The 11,303-nt window shown below is 43.6% G+C and overlaps 2 protein-coding genes across 4 annotated transcripts; both read right to left on the bottom strand.

Moving 5' to 3' along the window:
• Nucleotides 1–2,982: 2,982 nt before the first annotated feature.
• On the bottom strand, nt 2,983–8,840 carry LOC124314209. 2 transcript variants are annotated; one of them, XM_046779358.1, is made up of 20 exons: nt 8,607–8,840; nt 8,255–8,530; nt 7,964–8,176; nt 7,665–7,896; nt 7,392–7,531; nt 6,887–7,313; nt 6,672–6,815; nt 6,408–6,570; nt 6,202–6,343; nt 6,046–6,130; nt 5,815–5,968; nt 5,549–5,735; nt 5,322–5,453; nt 5,098–5,212; nt 3,986–5,033; nt 3,802–3,914; nt 3,579–3,723; nt 3,374–3,503; nt 3,206–3,284; nt 2,983–3,117 (listed from the first exon to the last, which is right to left on the bottom strand). In XM_046779358.1, the coding sequence occupies exons 3-20, from the start codon at nt 8,045–8,047 to the stop codon at nt 3,107–3,109; spliced, it is 3,531 nt and encodes a 1,176-aa protein (XP_046635314.1). In that variant the 5' UTR covers nt 8,048–8,176; nt 8,255–8,530; nt 8,607–8,840; the 3' UTR covers nt 2,983–3,106. The 2 variants fall into 2 exon arrangements, with proteins under 2 accessions (XP_046635314.1, XP_046635306.1); XM_046779350.1 differs by having other exon boundaries at nt 7,964–8,530.
• A 758-nt stretch (nt 8,841–9,598) lies between these two features.
• LOC124316811 lies at nt 9,599–10,502 on the bottom strand. 2 transcript variants are annotated; one of them, XM_046782722.1, is made up of 3 exons: nt 10,190–10,502; nt 9,907–10,123; nt 9,599–9,849 (listed from the first exon to the last, which is right to left on the bottom strand). In XM_046782722.1, exons 1-3 carry the CDS (start codon nt 10,409–10,411, stop codon nt 9,839–9,841), a joined length of 450 nt encoding a protein of 149 aa, XP_046638678.1. In that variant the 5' UTR covers nt 10,412–10,502; the 3' UTR covers nt 9,599–9,838. The 2 variants fall into 2 exon arrangements, with proteins under 2 accessions (XP_046638678.1, XP_046638677.1); XM_046782721.1 differs by having other exon boundaries at nt 9,599–9,845.
• Between the last annotated feature and the right edge of the window lie 801 nt (nt 10,503–11,303).

Here is an 11,303-nt window from a genome sequence, read left to right as displayed (position 1 = left end):
AATCTGACATAATTCAGGCATATCCAGTTTTTTACTCCGGATTCGCCTGTGTTTGCAGAATTTAAATATTCCCTGCCGTTCGGGAGATATTTTATGTTAAAGTTTGGGTTTTTTCAAATTTTAACAATTTTGGGGTGCCTTTGGCATCGCTTTTTGGGTAAATGCTACCCTTAAAAAAAAAAAAAAATTCTCACAAAAGTTTGCTCGGCCATCCCTTAATACCAATCCAAAAGGAATTTACATTCCGGATTAGATTGGCCGAGTTATTCCAAATCTAGTGAAGTGTAATTTTGACAAGTTTCCCACCCAGCCTAGTCGCCATTTTTTATCACTCTCCCTCGCGTTCCTGGCGGATGACAGCCGAAGCATACGAGTTCTCTGCACCTCGGGCTTCATATTGCTGGCCACTAGACTATATGAAAGGGCCCCACAGTATGTCCCCCGGTCTAAAGTGAAGGCCAGGAAAGCGTAACTTCGGCTGTAACTGAAAAAAAAAACGAATTTATTAATAGAAACAAAACAAATAAGCACAGTCGTTAAAAATGACGTCTCCTTCGTTTACGTTTGTTAACTTACGCCTGCGCAATACGTGTATCTGCTGAATTGTGTCACATTGGGCCAAGTGGCCTAATTTCTTGACACAAATATAGTTATACTACAAATGAACTCATTTATTTTGATATCGTTTCATCGATATACAATCACCATTGGACGTATTGTTATTATTTTATGTTATTATTTTCATGTAACATTTCTGATAATTACCATAGCATAGTGTTAGGGTTTAAAATTCATATTCCCAATTTTTTATTATTGTAAGTATTCGTGCAGCACAATTGGAAAATATTGCATTGCTCCTACTAACATGCAATTCTCAGTCTGGATATGTCTCCGGAACGAATAGTGCGGCTAACTAGCATCCGCCATTCCATTCCCATTTTCAGATGGATTGGCAGGATTGCAGTTGCCCGTAAATTTTCATCCAGATCCATTGTACGTGAGCGAACCAATCGGCGTGTTCCACGAATGCACTAATGGAATGAATTTTAATCTCTCTTATTATAGTATGATGATAAAAATATTCGAGTGGCTAGTTATCAAGTGTGCAAACTTTAAGTATCTATGTGCACCTGCGGAATTACGAAAACCCTACTACACAAATTGATGAACTAATGTTTGGTGGACATTGCTCATTTATCGAAAGTTAAATCTCTGGAAATAACCACCGGTAACTTCTTAAAAGAATTAAAAGTAAAACTTTCACTTTTGGTGGGAGAGCAGACGAGTTGTTGACGGAACGACGTCTTCCAGTGGACATTTCACGGCCCTTTTATACTTGCCCGGCACGATCGAATGTTTTCAATGAATGGCGTCAGCCATCGATACAAACTTTGCGGGTGCCATTGGTTCAAGTTAAAGCATGCAACATTTGCATACAGAAACAGATAGAAATGGGAATAATGGGAGGGAGGAGAAGATGAGAAATGACATTCATCCGGCGGGACCATTTTTGATGCCGCCGTGTTTGGCGATCTGAACGTTTTCAGCCCGTCGCTGAATAACACTGGTCAATCAATCGATCAAAATGACTCGACTTAACGTGGGAAAGGTCAAAGGTAAGAAAAAAAATTTGGATTTGTGGGCGTTGTCATTGACCCCCTCCCCCCGTCGTGATTCCCCATCGTGAGTCACAACAACATTTAATCACGACAAACATTCCAAGTTATAACGCCCCATCACGAGATATTTTAAAGTCACATTACAAAATTCCACACATTATTCTTTCCTGCGTGAAAATAAAATAAATAAATTTTTCTACCAAAGAAAGTAATCAGACTTAAATTATGATTTGGATGAAAATACAGCTTTATTTTGGGTTACGTTTTTGTATATTTCGGCTAATTGGATAGTAGGCCGGTTGATTTTCAAGCATACATCAGTCAAATTGTAGGATTCGGCTATGTGATTACTAATTTTTAGGCTGTTTTGACTACACACCTGCAGACCCTGACAATATGTTGCTGTCACTCCTGTCAGTCACTAGGCTAAAACTATGTCCACACTCCACACAGATATTACGTCAATCGCTTAAGAGAGAACGATTTTTCTTCACTGCTTAAATATAATATCTTTTGCTTATGTCTACAGAAACAGAACTGACAGAACTAAGTCACGAATACAAATAGTTCTTCACAGTACTTGAACGCAGGTAGCTGATAGTGTAAAACATCAGTGACAGATGGCGTGAGCGACCTGTCATCACGAAATGCCGACAATTTAAAAAGCGTTACGGGAGATGACGAAGGTGTCGGTATAACGCTTTACTAATTAATTTTTCCTACTATTTTCTACAAAATCTTTCGTAATGCATCATTAAAAGTAAGGAAGTCACAAGGTGACTGGGACTTTCACTCGACAGTTTTGAATTGATGGACAAAAACTGGAGTTGAAGTGAAAAGTGAACTTGATCGTGAAGGGTTGTAAGGTGCAAGATTGAATACGGGGAGAACAGATAGTCGCTGGTTGCAATTATTGATTTTCAGGGCAACAAGTACGGATTTAAAGTTCGGGATCAGATGGGACGCGATGGGCATTCTTTACTACGAAACGAGAAGAAGAAGAGCAAGACTTTCACTTCATTATTTACACAACGCTATTTAAAAGTTGAATTAATCAATGAGATAAGATTAGAAAAGATTTACTGCTTCTGTTGAAGAATGGATTGGTTCTCTCTCTCTCACAGCAAAATCGATACGTAGGCCTAAAACAGACCACTTGTTGACGTGTTATCCAGTTTCGGCAGCATCCAGCATATCCCAGCACGGCAAAATAAAGTAGCCTATGGGAGTAAAGTAGTAAACAATTAACTGTAGCCCAACTTGCCTCGAGCGAAACCTGCACGAATATCTTACGATCCGACGCCCATGCAAATTACTGGCAATCAACGCGAGTGCACTCCAAAAAGAAACATTAGAGGAATCGTAAATTTTCTTTTAGTATTTTCGTTCAAACATGCAAATAAGAATTTCAAAAAAGGCGAATGTGATATAAAAGTTTTCAATTATAAATTAGGAGTGGTGTGTGTGGGTGTCGAATGATTAGCTTTTCAGGGACGAACTGTAATGACAAAGAAAAAGTTTGCGAAAAAGATAAATTTTTAGCACGTCCTTCTGTTTCTTACACAAAATGAAAAGAAAGTAATTACCTGAACAGGAAACTTGTTTAAAGCGTACGTCGTCTAAACCGATCCCGCCGCTATCCGTAGACGCTTCAATGACGAGAGTCTGGATATAAAACATCAAGTTAATGGCATCCGCGGGCAACAGGCTGCGATGTTTTTCGCTGAAGTTTAAAAATGTACAAAATCAAATACTTGATCAAGTTCTCCACTTGAAGGAATCGGGACACGAGCAGGTATCCACGGTGACTTGTTCCGGTTGCCGGATCGATCGATGGCAGCCGAAGTCACCCTCCACAGCTCGTCCAATCGACCGCTACTAAACCTGTAGTACATCGTGTCCGAATGAATGGGTTACAAATCAAAAATAAACTGCGAGATTCTTTTCTTGACAACTAACCGGTTAACTGTCAAAGTTGAGTTGGGGCTGTTGTACGCCATGGTGAAGAAAAAAGACAGGCAGTGGGTTGCGTTGCCGGGGAATGGCGGAGAAAAGAGTCGGCTCACGCTCGACTTGCCTTTACCTTCCATGAAAGCGTAGCCACCTAGAAAAATCAGCAAAGTTGAAAGCAATTCTTTGCCAGTCTCAGTAACCAAATTATGTGTATGCAACAATGAATAACCTTCGGCCAGTTGGAGCGTGTGATCACGCACGCCATAAAGCGATGAGGAAACGTCTGACATTACCCAACGTGGGTCATCCTTCACAGATGAATCGGTGCCATTGGTAGAAGACCTATCAATAAAAAAAAAGACTCAATCAGTAAAAAATAAAACCATACAACAACAACAACATTCGAAACTTACCCGGCGGAGGAATGAGAAGGAATTGGCTCGCTAACCGGAGCTCTAGGAATATTGGAAACGCCAAACAATTTGGGTGGTGATGACGTCCGTTGCGATGAAAATGCCTGGTGTACCGAATAAGGATCGCCATGTCCATCTTCAAAGGTTGATGGATGGCGTGACCGGAGCCAATGTGGAACAGGTTTAGGACGTCGCCAGATCCCTTCTTCCGCTGTGGAGCTTCGTAAATTGACGATCCTGGAATCGCGTGGACGGTTGTAACCAATCCATTTACCGGAGCGTCGGAAGCGGTTACGCACCGGTTGACTGATGATGATCGATTTCGTGGCTCCATCACGGCTAGTGCTGATGACTTCGATTGTATTAGCACCAAATGACGTAATCTCGTCGTAGAGTCCAGAGACTCCCCTCACGGTGCTGTCCTTGTTGGCATTCTCCGACACTGACTTGATTACAATGGATTGACTTGCAGCTGGAGTCGTTGGGGACGATCTCGATTGAATGGCTGCTCCCAGCGTTGTTGTTGTTGTCGGCGCCGCTGTTGTTGTTGTGGGGGACGGGGTCGTCGAAACAATGGAGGATCCTTCCGTAAACATTTCCGTTGTGACCGCAGGAGATACTGTTGTTGTTGGTATTTCGGTGGTGGTAGAGCTGGCCGTCTGAGTTGTGGCATCAGTTGCAGGTGTTATCGTTGTCTGTGGTGGAATCAATTCAATCAATTCGACAATGCCTGTTGACGGGAGGGCGACGTCACCAGTTGCAGTAGACGAAGCGACAGGATAGTCCGTCGTGGCTGACACGCCGTCGTCGGGGAAAACAATCGGCTCTTCGCCATCCCCGTCGGGCGTAGTTTTGACCTCCGAATCCAAACGGGACGTAGTTGTCGGTGGCATTTCGGTTGTGTCGGAAACTTGGTCTTCCTTCTCCGTTGAGACGAGCGCTTCGCTGCTGACGGATGGCACGACAGACTGCGAGTCGACACTCCAATTACACAAGTTTTGATCGAAGCTGCAATCTAAAGGGCTGACGGCAGCATCCGCCGGAGTAACTGCAAAATTCAATTTCAGACATTTTTTTTTTGTTTTCCTGGTGATTTCGCTAATGAGTTTTACCTTGACAATATCCTTTGTAGAGCGTAATGTCATCGATGGCAATGATGCCTCGTAATCCTTCGCCCCTTATGCCGACAAAGCTGATGTATCCTCCAGAAGCAGGTACGAAGGACACCTACAACAACATATAGATTCATCATTGAAAAAAAAAAAGTGTTTCATCAAAGGGATGCCATAGACAGGACGAATCCGCCGTTGTCAGGCTCCCGACTTGTCATGCTCACCTGAGCGGAGAGCCACTTCTCCTCTTGGTGATTCTCCAGACGCCACAAAGTTCTTGATACTACTGAAGTGTGCTTGGCAGCATTGATTGTCTCGTTGCTGCTCCGACTCGAGTTGGGTTCGAACAAGACCACCTAAACATCCAAGTACACACACGGGAGTATAGAAATAGAACGTCTTATTAAGTTCTCTGGTTGAAATCCCCCAAAAGATTTCTGCATCAATCAACCTCAAGTGCACCCAATCGGGGGTGAGCCAGTGAAGCGCTGGCCATGTAGAACCAAAATGACAAGCAATGAGGATCCGCGCTGCGTTGTAATTGACTCGAGACGAAGCCCCGCGATCCGGGCTTGTGCCCGTTCAAATAAGTATCGAACAGCATGTAACTGTTGGGCGAATGAGACTGGACGTTTTGCCTGTTAAGGGCCACAAACATTTAATGCCATTATTTATTAATATATCATCGATTGAATATTGATGATTTTAATTCCTTACTGTGAATGGCCATCTGGTCGACCGGAGAAGATATCGGCGGCATTTCTCGTCCACATTGACGTAATTCCGGGCCGGCTATTAGTCAATACCCACCCACACAAACCGTTTTGGAAAGTGCAATCAAAGCCTCTATTAACCGCCCACTCTGGCAAACCTATTAACACAGGGAAAGGCTTAGTATTAGGTATAGGTCTACTCAAAAGTAAATAGAAAAGGGCAGCAACAACTCACCGGGGCAAGATCCGTTTTCAATGCGGAAAGAGTCGACAGCAATATCGCCATAACCAGATTCACCAACCGTCGCTTCCAGCCGAATCTATTTCAGTAAATCAAAATAGATTGATTGCTAAAAATAGATACTTGGAAAGCTTTTAAAATAATCCTCACTTTAAATGGAGACGAAGAAGCTAGAGTAACTTGGGCTCGGTACCATGAATCTCTTGGGCCAGACTGGGTCGTCAACTGCCAGATTTCATGTTCCGCCAATCCGGATGCCTCGGAAGTATTTTCGGCGCTTTTCTGAAACACTCTGTAATGTAATAATTTAAAACAGTCAAATTCAAATGTACGATTGCAACTTTAATTAGATTTACCTCAAACTACCGATGCCAGCGCCAAACATATGGACCCAAAAGACGAAACACACGGCGTTATCTGATTGAGTATTAGTAACGGTGGCAGGTAAGATGTCGCTCGTCAACGATGCACGGCTGCCGGCAAAATGGGGATGTCTTGAATCGATAAAAGCATATCCTCCTATGGATAAGAATTCAATCAAGGTTTATTTTTAACCTCTGCTGTGGTGCATTACACCGAAGACGTAGCGGATTGGATCAATAATTGAACAAGTAAAGTACCGAAATTGAAGTTGTGCTGCGATGAAAGCTGGTCGCGTAACGGCCCCGTACTCGTCCACAGGGAGCCCCGACTCAAGGACCAATCAAAATCACCGTCAGGATCGTTAGACCACTGGCAAAAGTCCGCATTGAATTCGCATTCAGCTGAAAATAAGAGAACAAAAAGAGCGAAAGATAAGAGGATTGTACATTCTACCAATTGAAGCCGAACATACCGACGCAAGGACCATTGGAGAATTGAATATCGTCGATGGCGACGTGGCCGCGGTACTGTGCATAAGCCAAATTAGGTACAGCTTCGAAGATAAAAGCGTGCGGATAGGGGGAACTGTAAGTGACGTGGCCGTCCAGCCACTGGCCGCGAGTCGAGTCGGATGACAGCCAAACTTCATCCACCACTTCCTGCCAGCCCGTCTTGTTCACCAGAATCGTCTGGAAGGGAGTCCAGGGAGCGGGAAATGACAAGCCAGCCTGTCGTTTCTGCTGAGAATTGGACGACAGTGACGGCATCAAAATACTGTTGACGATAAGCGGAACGGCCGCCGAAGAAACGCTGGGTGCGGCGCTTTGACCTTCAAGGGTCGGCACCATTTGGACGCGCAATAGTCTCAGTTTGGAAGCGCTCACACCCTGAATGTTGTACTGCAAGAAAAAACAAGAAAAAACAAATATGGAACAGCTGGATAAGGAAGAGCGATGGAATAAAAAATCTGAAATTACGGAAAAACGGAGACAATGGCCGTGAGGGGTGGTGGCCTGGTAAACGGGACTCTTGAGCCACGCCTTAGGTTGAACTCCGGGTAATTGCTGTTGCTGGTGCTGTCCGGGCAGAAAGGAAGTCTCGAAGAATGCGTATCCCCCTAAAGGCCAAAAAAGAAAACAAATAGAAAATAGAAAAATGGTAATCATCATTTGTGTGCGAAATCCACGAAAACCCAATCGGATTATGAGGAAATCAGAACAAGACAAATTGAAAGCTTAAAAGATTATTACCATCGGAGGAATTAGAAGCGTCTGTTTCCGGACCGCCGAGCCAGTTACCCAATGAAGCTAATCCCTTCCGCCAAGGAAGTGTACCATCGACAAACGGCCCATTTGTGGTGAAATTGCAGAAAGAAACTCGTTCGATGGGTGAATTATGTGACGTTGTTGAATTGCGTCCGACATTAAGCGGAAAACTGCAATCGATCGGTTCTGCCAACTCTCCAGTCCATTGACGTCCTCTCTAAATGGAAAAAAAAAAGGTTACATCATTCGACCGGATGATACAAGAAACTTAATAGTTGGCTCACTCTATTCTTGGCAGCAGCTGAATGAACGCTTCCGGACGAAATCAGGAACGCAGCGGTGAGGAACATCAACAAGTTGGCCATCATATTCTCATCACCTGTTTTCTTCCAAGTAGTTTGCTGAGATCGTTGTGCAAGTCTCGACACTCGGCCGGCAACTGAACACGTGCAGACTAGAGTCGTAGGCTTTTTAAACCTATCCTCTATGGTGACTACCTGGATTAGTGCCGGGCAAACAAAGAACACGTACGAGGCTGCTGAATATGTGAGTAGTATACAAGAGTCTTGTGTTACAAGAGGAGGAGGTCGCTGCCAAAGTCTTTTACAAAAAGAAGAAGAAGAAGATTCCGACGTTTTTCTCTCTCCCTTCTGGAGGTCGCAAACCCCCCCGCGCTCTCACTCTCTTCCTTCCTCTTTTAAAGTCAACGTGGCGCAACCAAATACGCCCATCGTCGTTAAGGTGCAACGACACGTGATGTTTTTAACGATCCCAATTCAATATATGCAATATCTCGTGTGGCTGAACGGAAACCCAGACTTCTCGATATCGTCACCAGACCGGAATCGTTACTGCGACAAGAATTGAAGTAAAATTTAAAAAAAAAATATGCAAATAAGTAAGAAATGGCGTGTTGGTTAGGAGTACTTGATACTCGTTTCTTCACGTGACGCCATGGAATTGTGTGAAGGTGAAGAAAGTCACGCTGGATCAAACACGCACTACAACCATGGCTTCCTAATTCCCCAAGTTCACGGCCAGGGAGGGGAAAGCGAATGATATACATGCCAGGCACATAACGTGAGTAATCCATCATTATTATGGACAACGGAATCAACACGAAAGACGGAATTGTGGGCTCTGTGTTTTTGTGTGTGTTTGCACACTGACCAACCGGTCGTTGAACTTTGAAAACGAGGAGGGCCCCCCTCGTCATCTTCACTCCATATTCGTCCTTTCACCTTCCTCCAAAGTTCTCCTGTCCATACCTGAGTTGTTTTCTTTTTCAAAAAAGAACTTAAAAAAAAAGAGAAAACAGAAAAACAAAAGATAACGAATGAAGAATATGTGGAGGATTCTCTTACAGCCCCCCCTCTCCCTTTACACTTTTCCAGGTGAAAGTTCCTCAGGTTCTCCTGGTTTTCCCCCCAATTGTGGGCCCCTTCTTCATTTTCGGATTTTCCACCCTTGGTTAAAGATCAAGTATCTTACCTCGTACACGGAAACGAAAGATGTAACAGAAAAGGTCGATCACCTTGATGGCGTCAAGCGTCAAGGTCTTGTTTGAAGAAAAGAAAAAGAATAGAAAAAGAATAAATAAAAAGTTGAAGAAAAGGAATTGGGTAAAGCGGTTTGCGCCGTACAGGAAAACTTTCTATTCTTTTCAAAAATAAAACAAATAATTCTTTTCTTTTTTCTCTGCTACTACTACACTTCCCAACTACTTTTAAAAGCAATATAACAAATTTTTTTAAAGGACTTGCCGCCCACTACAACCAATAACTTTGGAGAGAAAAATATAAACTGAAAATAAGATTTAGAAAAACTTCGGAACGATGTGGCAGTGCAACTTCTCTCGTAACTGGGTAACGGTGAAGGGGAACTGCACTATTCGGGGTTTTTGTTCTTCTATAAACGCTCTTTGTTTGGATTGGCCTCATACGTCGTTCTGATCGAGTCTGTAAGTCAAAAGTTCAACGTCTCCCTATAAGGAATACATCTTACAGCTTGTTAGATTGACGTCAAGGTTCAATTCGGAAGTCAAGGAACATTCGACGCTTTCTGAAGGCGGTGGAGTTTTTGGCCGCAACGGAAAAATATCCAGCGAGTCATCGACAAAATCATTTTGGAATGTCAGTTCGGGCTGGGTGAAATTCTCGTCACACTCTAACTTGAGATGTCATTAATTAGTGGGGGAAAACGAAGGATATGAATTAGCGATTGTTACCTGAGGAAATTGCCTCGTAAGTGTTCAACAGGCTGGCCATTTGTTTCTCAACCGTGTCGAGGTCCGTCACTAACGAATTGAAAGACTCTTCCGATTGATTAAAATCCATCAAGTTTGGGCCTGGATAATGAGAAGCGCTGCATCCGGCTTCCATCTGATTTCCGGATGACTGGTAAACTGGACTAGTCGGCATCTGGTGGCTGTTAACCGGAACAATCTGATAAATGACGGAGAAAAAATTTAATAATATTCCAAGAAACTATATAGTAATAAAGCTGCATACCGAAAGTGTATCCGAGCTGCTTGGTAGCGATTCAGTCGGTGATGGATGGTACTGGACGGACGTACAAGCGGCTTCCTCGGGAAAGAAATACGGTTTTCTTGAGACTTCACAACAGTCGCTCCTCGGAGATAGGTTCAAATCTTGAGTAACTAAAAGGTCAACAACGTTCTGAAACTCGTTGTCATCTCGGATGCCATGGCGCTGTCGAATATCAACATCCATGTTGCTGTTGCCCAGCACTTGCTCCACTTCCCGGACGGATAGTCTCAGCCAGTTCTGGTCATTAAAATTGACGCGGATTTGGTCGGTGAGCCAATTAGTGAGGACGGATGAGTTGCTGCTGTTGCCAGCGGCAGTCTCATTACTTGGAGGTGAAAATGTCGGCAGGGAGAGTTCCAGACATCGTGTCAGTTGGATCACAAGGGCGTGAGCAAGACAATGGCGTTGATAGAGGTTTTCGGTGCTCAGTTGCAGGTTACAAAAATGACAGAACATGACGTTTGACGGCATGTAGTAAGGCCTTTGTAAATTCATCTCCGACGAAACCGTAGTATAAATCGGTCTCTGCGGGGTAGCCTGATGAATCTTTAAATCCTCATTTTCTAATGTTGGTGAAGTTTCCTGGAAACCACACGGGACTTCTGACTTGGGAAGAAATTCTGGTTGATGATTTGCATGAATAATTGGTCGTTTTCTTGATTTAGTCGAATTAGATCGGGTGACTTTCTTGGCACGGCTGGCCCGTGGCAACGTATTATTTTTAAAGGTCTCAGTCGTGTCAATATCAGGCTCCTTTCGGCTCTTTTTGTAAGGAGGTTGACAACAGCCTGCAGCCGTCAAATGTTTGACAAAGTTCAATTGGTAAACAAACGTGCGTTCACAGATAGGGCACACTTGACTTGTCTTCAGGTTTTCGTCATTTGAAGTGGGCAGTATCATTGGGTCTATTCCTTCCACTTGATGCTTTGGCCTTATCGACATAAAGGAAGGAGAGGTGTCTGGTGTTGTGGGCATCACAGATGAAACGGTGTAGGTGTTTACTGAAGGAACAAACTGCATGAAATTGGATTTAGTGATTGGCTCATTCCAGCAAGCATAGTTCTGATTGTCCTGC

This window comes from Daphnia pulicaria, chromosome 1 (genome assembly GCF_021234035.1).
Source record: "Daphnia pulicaria isolate SC F1-1A chromosome 1, SC_F0-13Bv2, whole genome shotgun sequence".
NCBI classification, from domain to species: Eukaryota; Metazoa; Arthropoda; class Branchiopoda; order Diplostraca; family Daphniidae; genus Daphnia; species Daphnia pulicaria.
The sequence above is the reverse complement of the archived record's forward strand: the minus strand, read 5'-3'. Positions and strand labels throughout refer to the sequence as shown.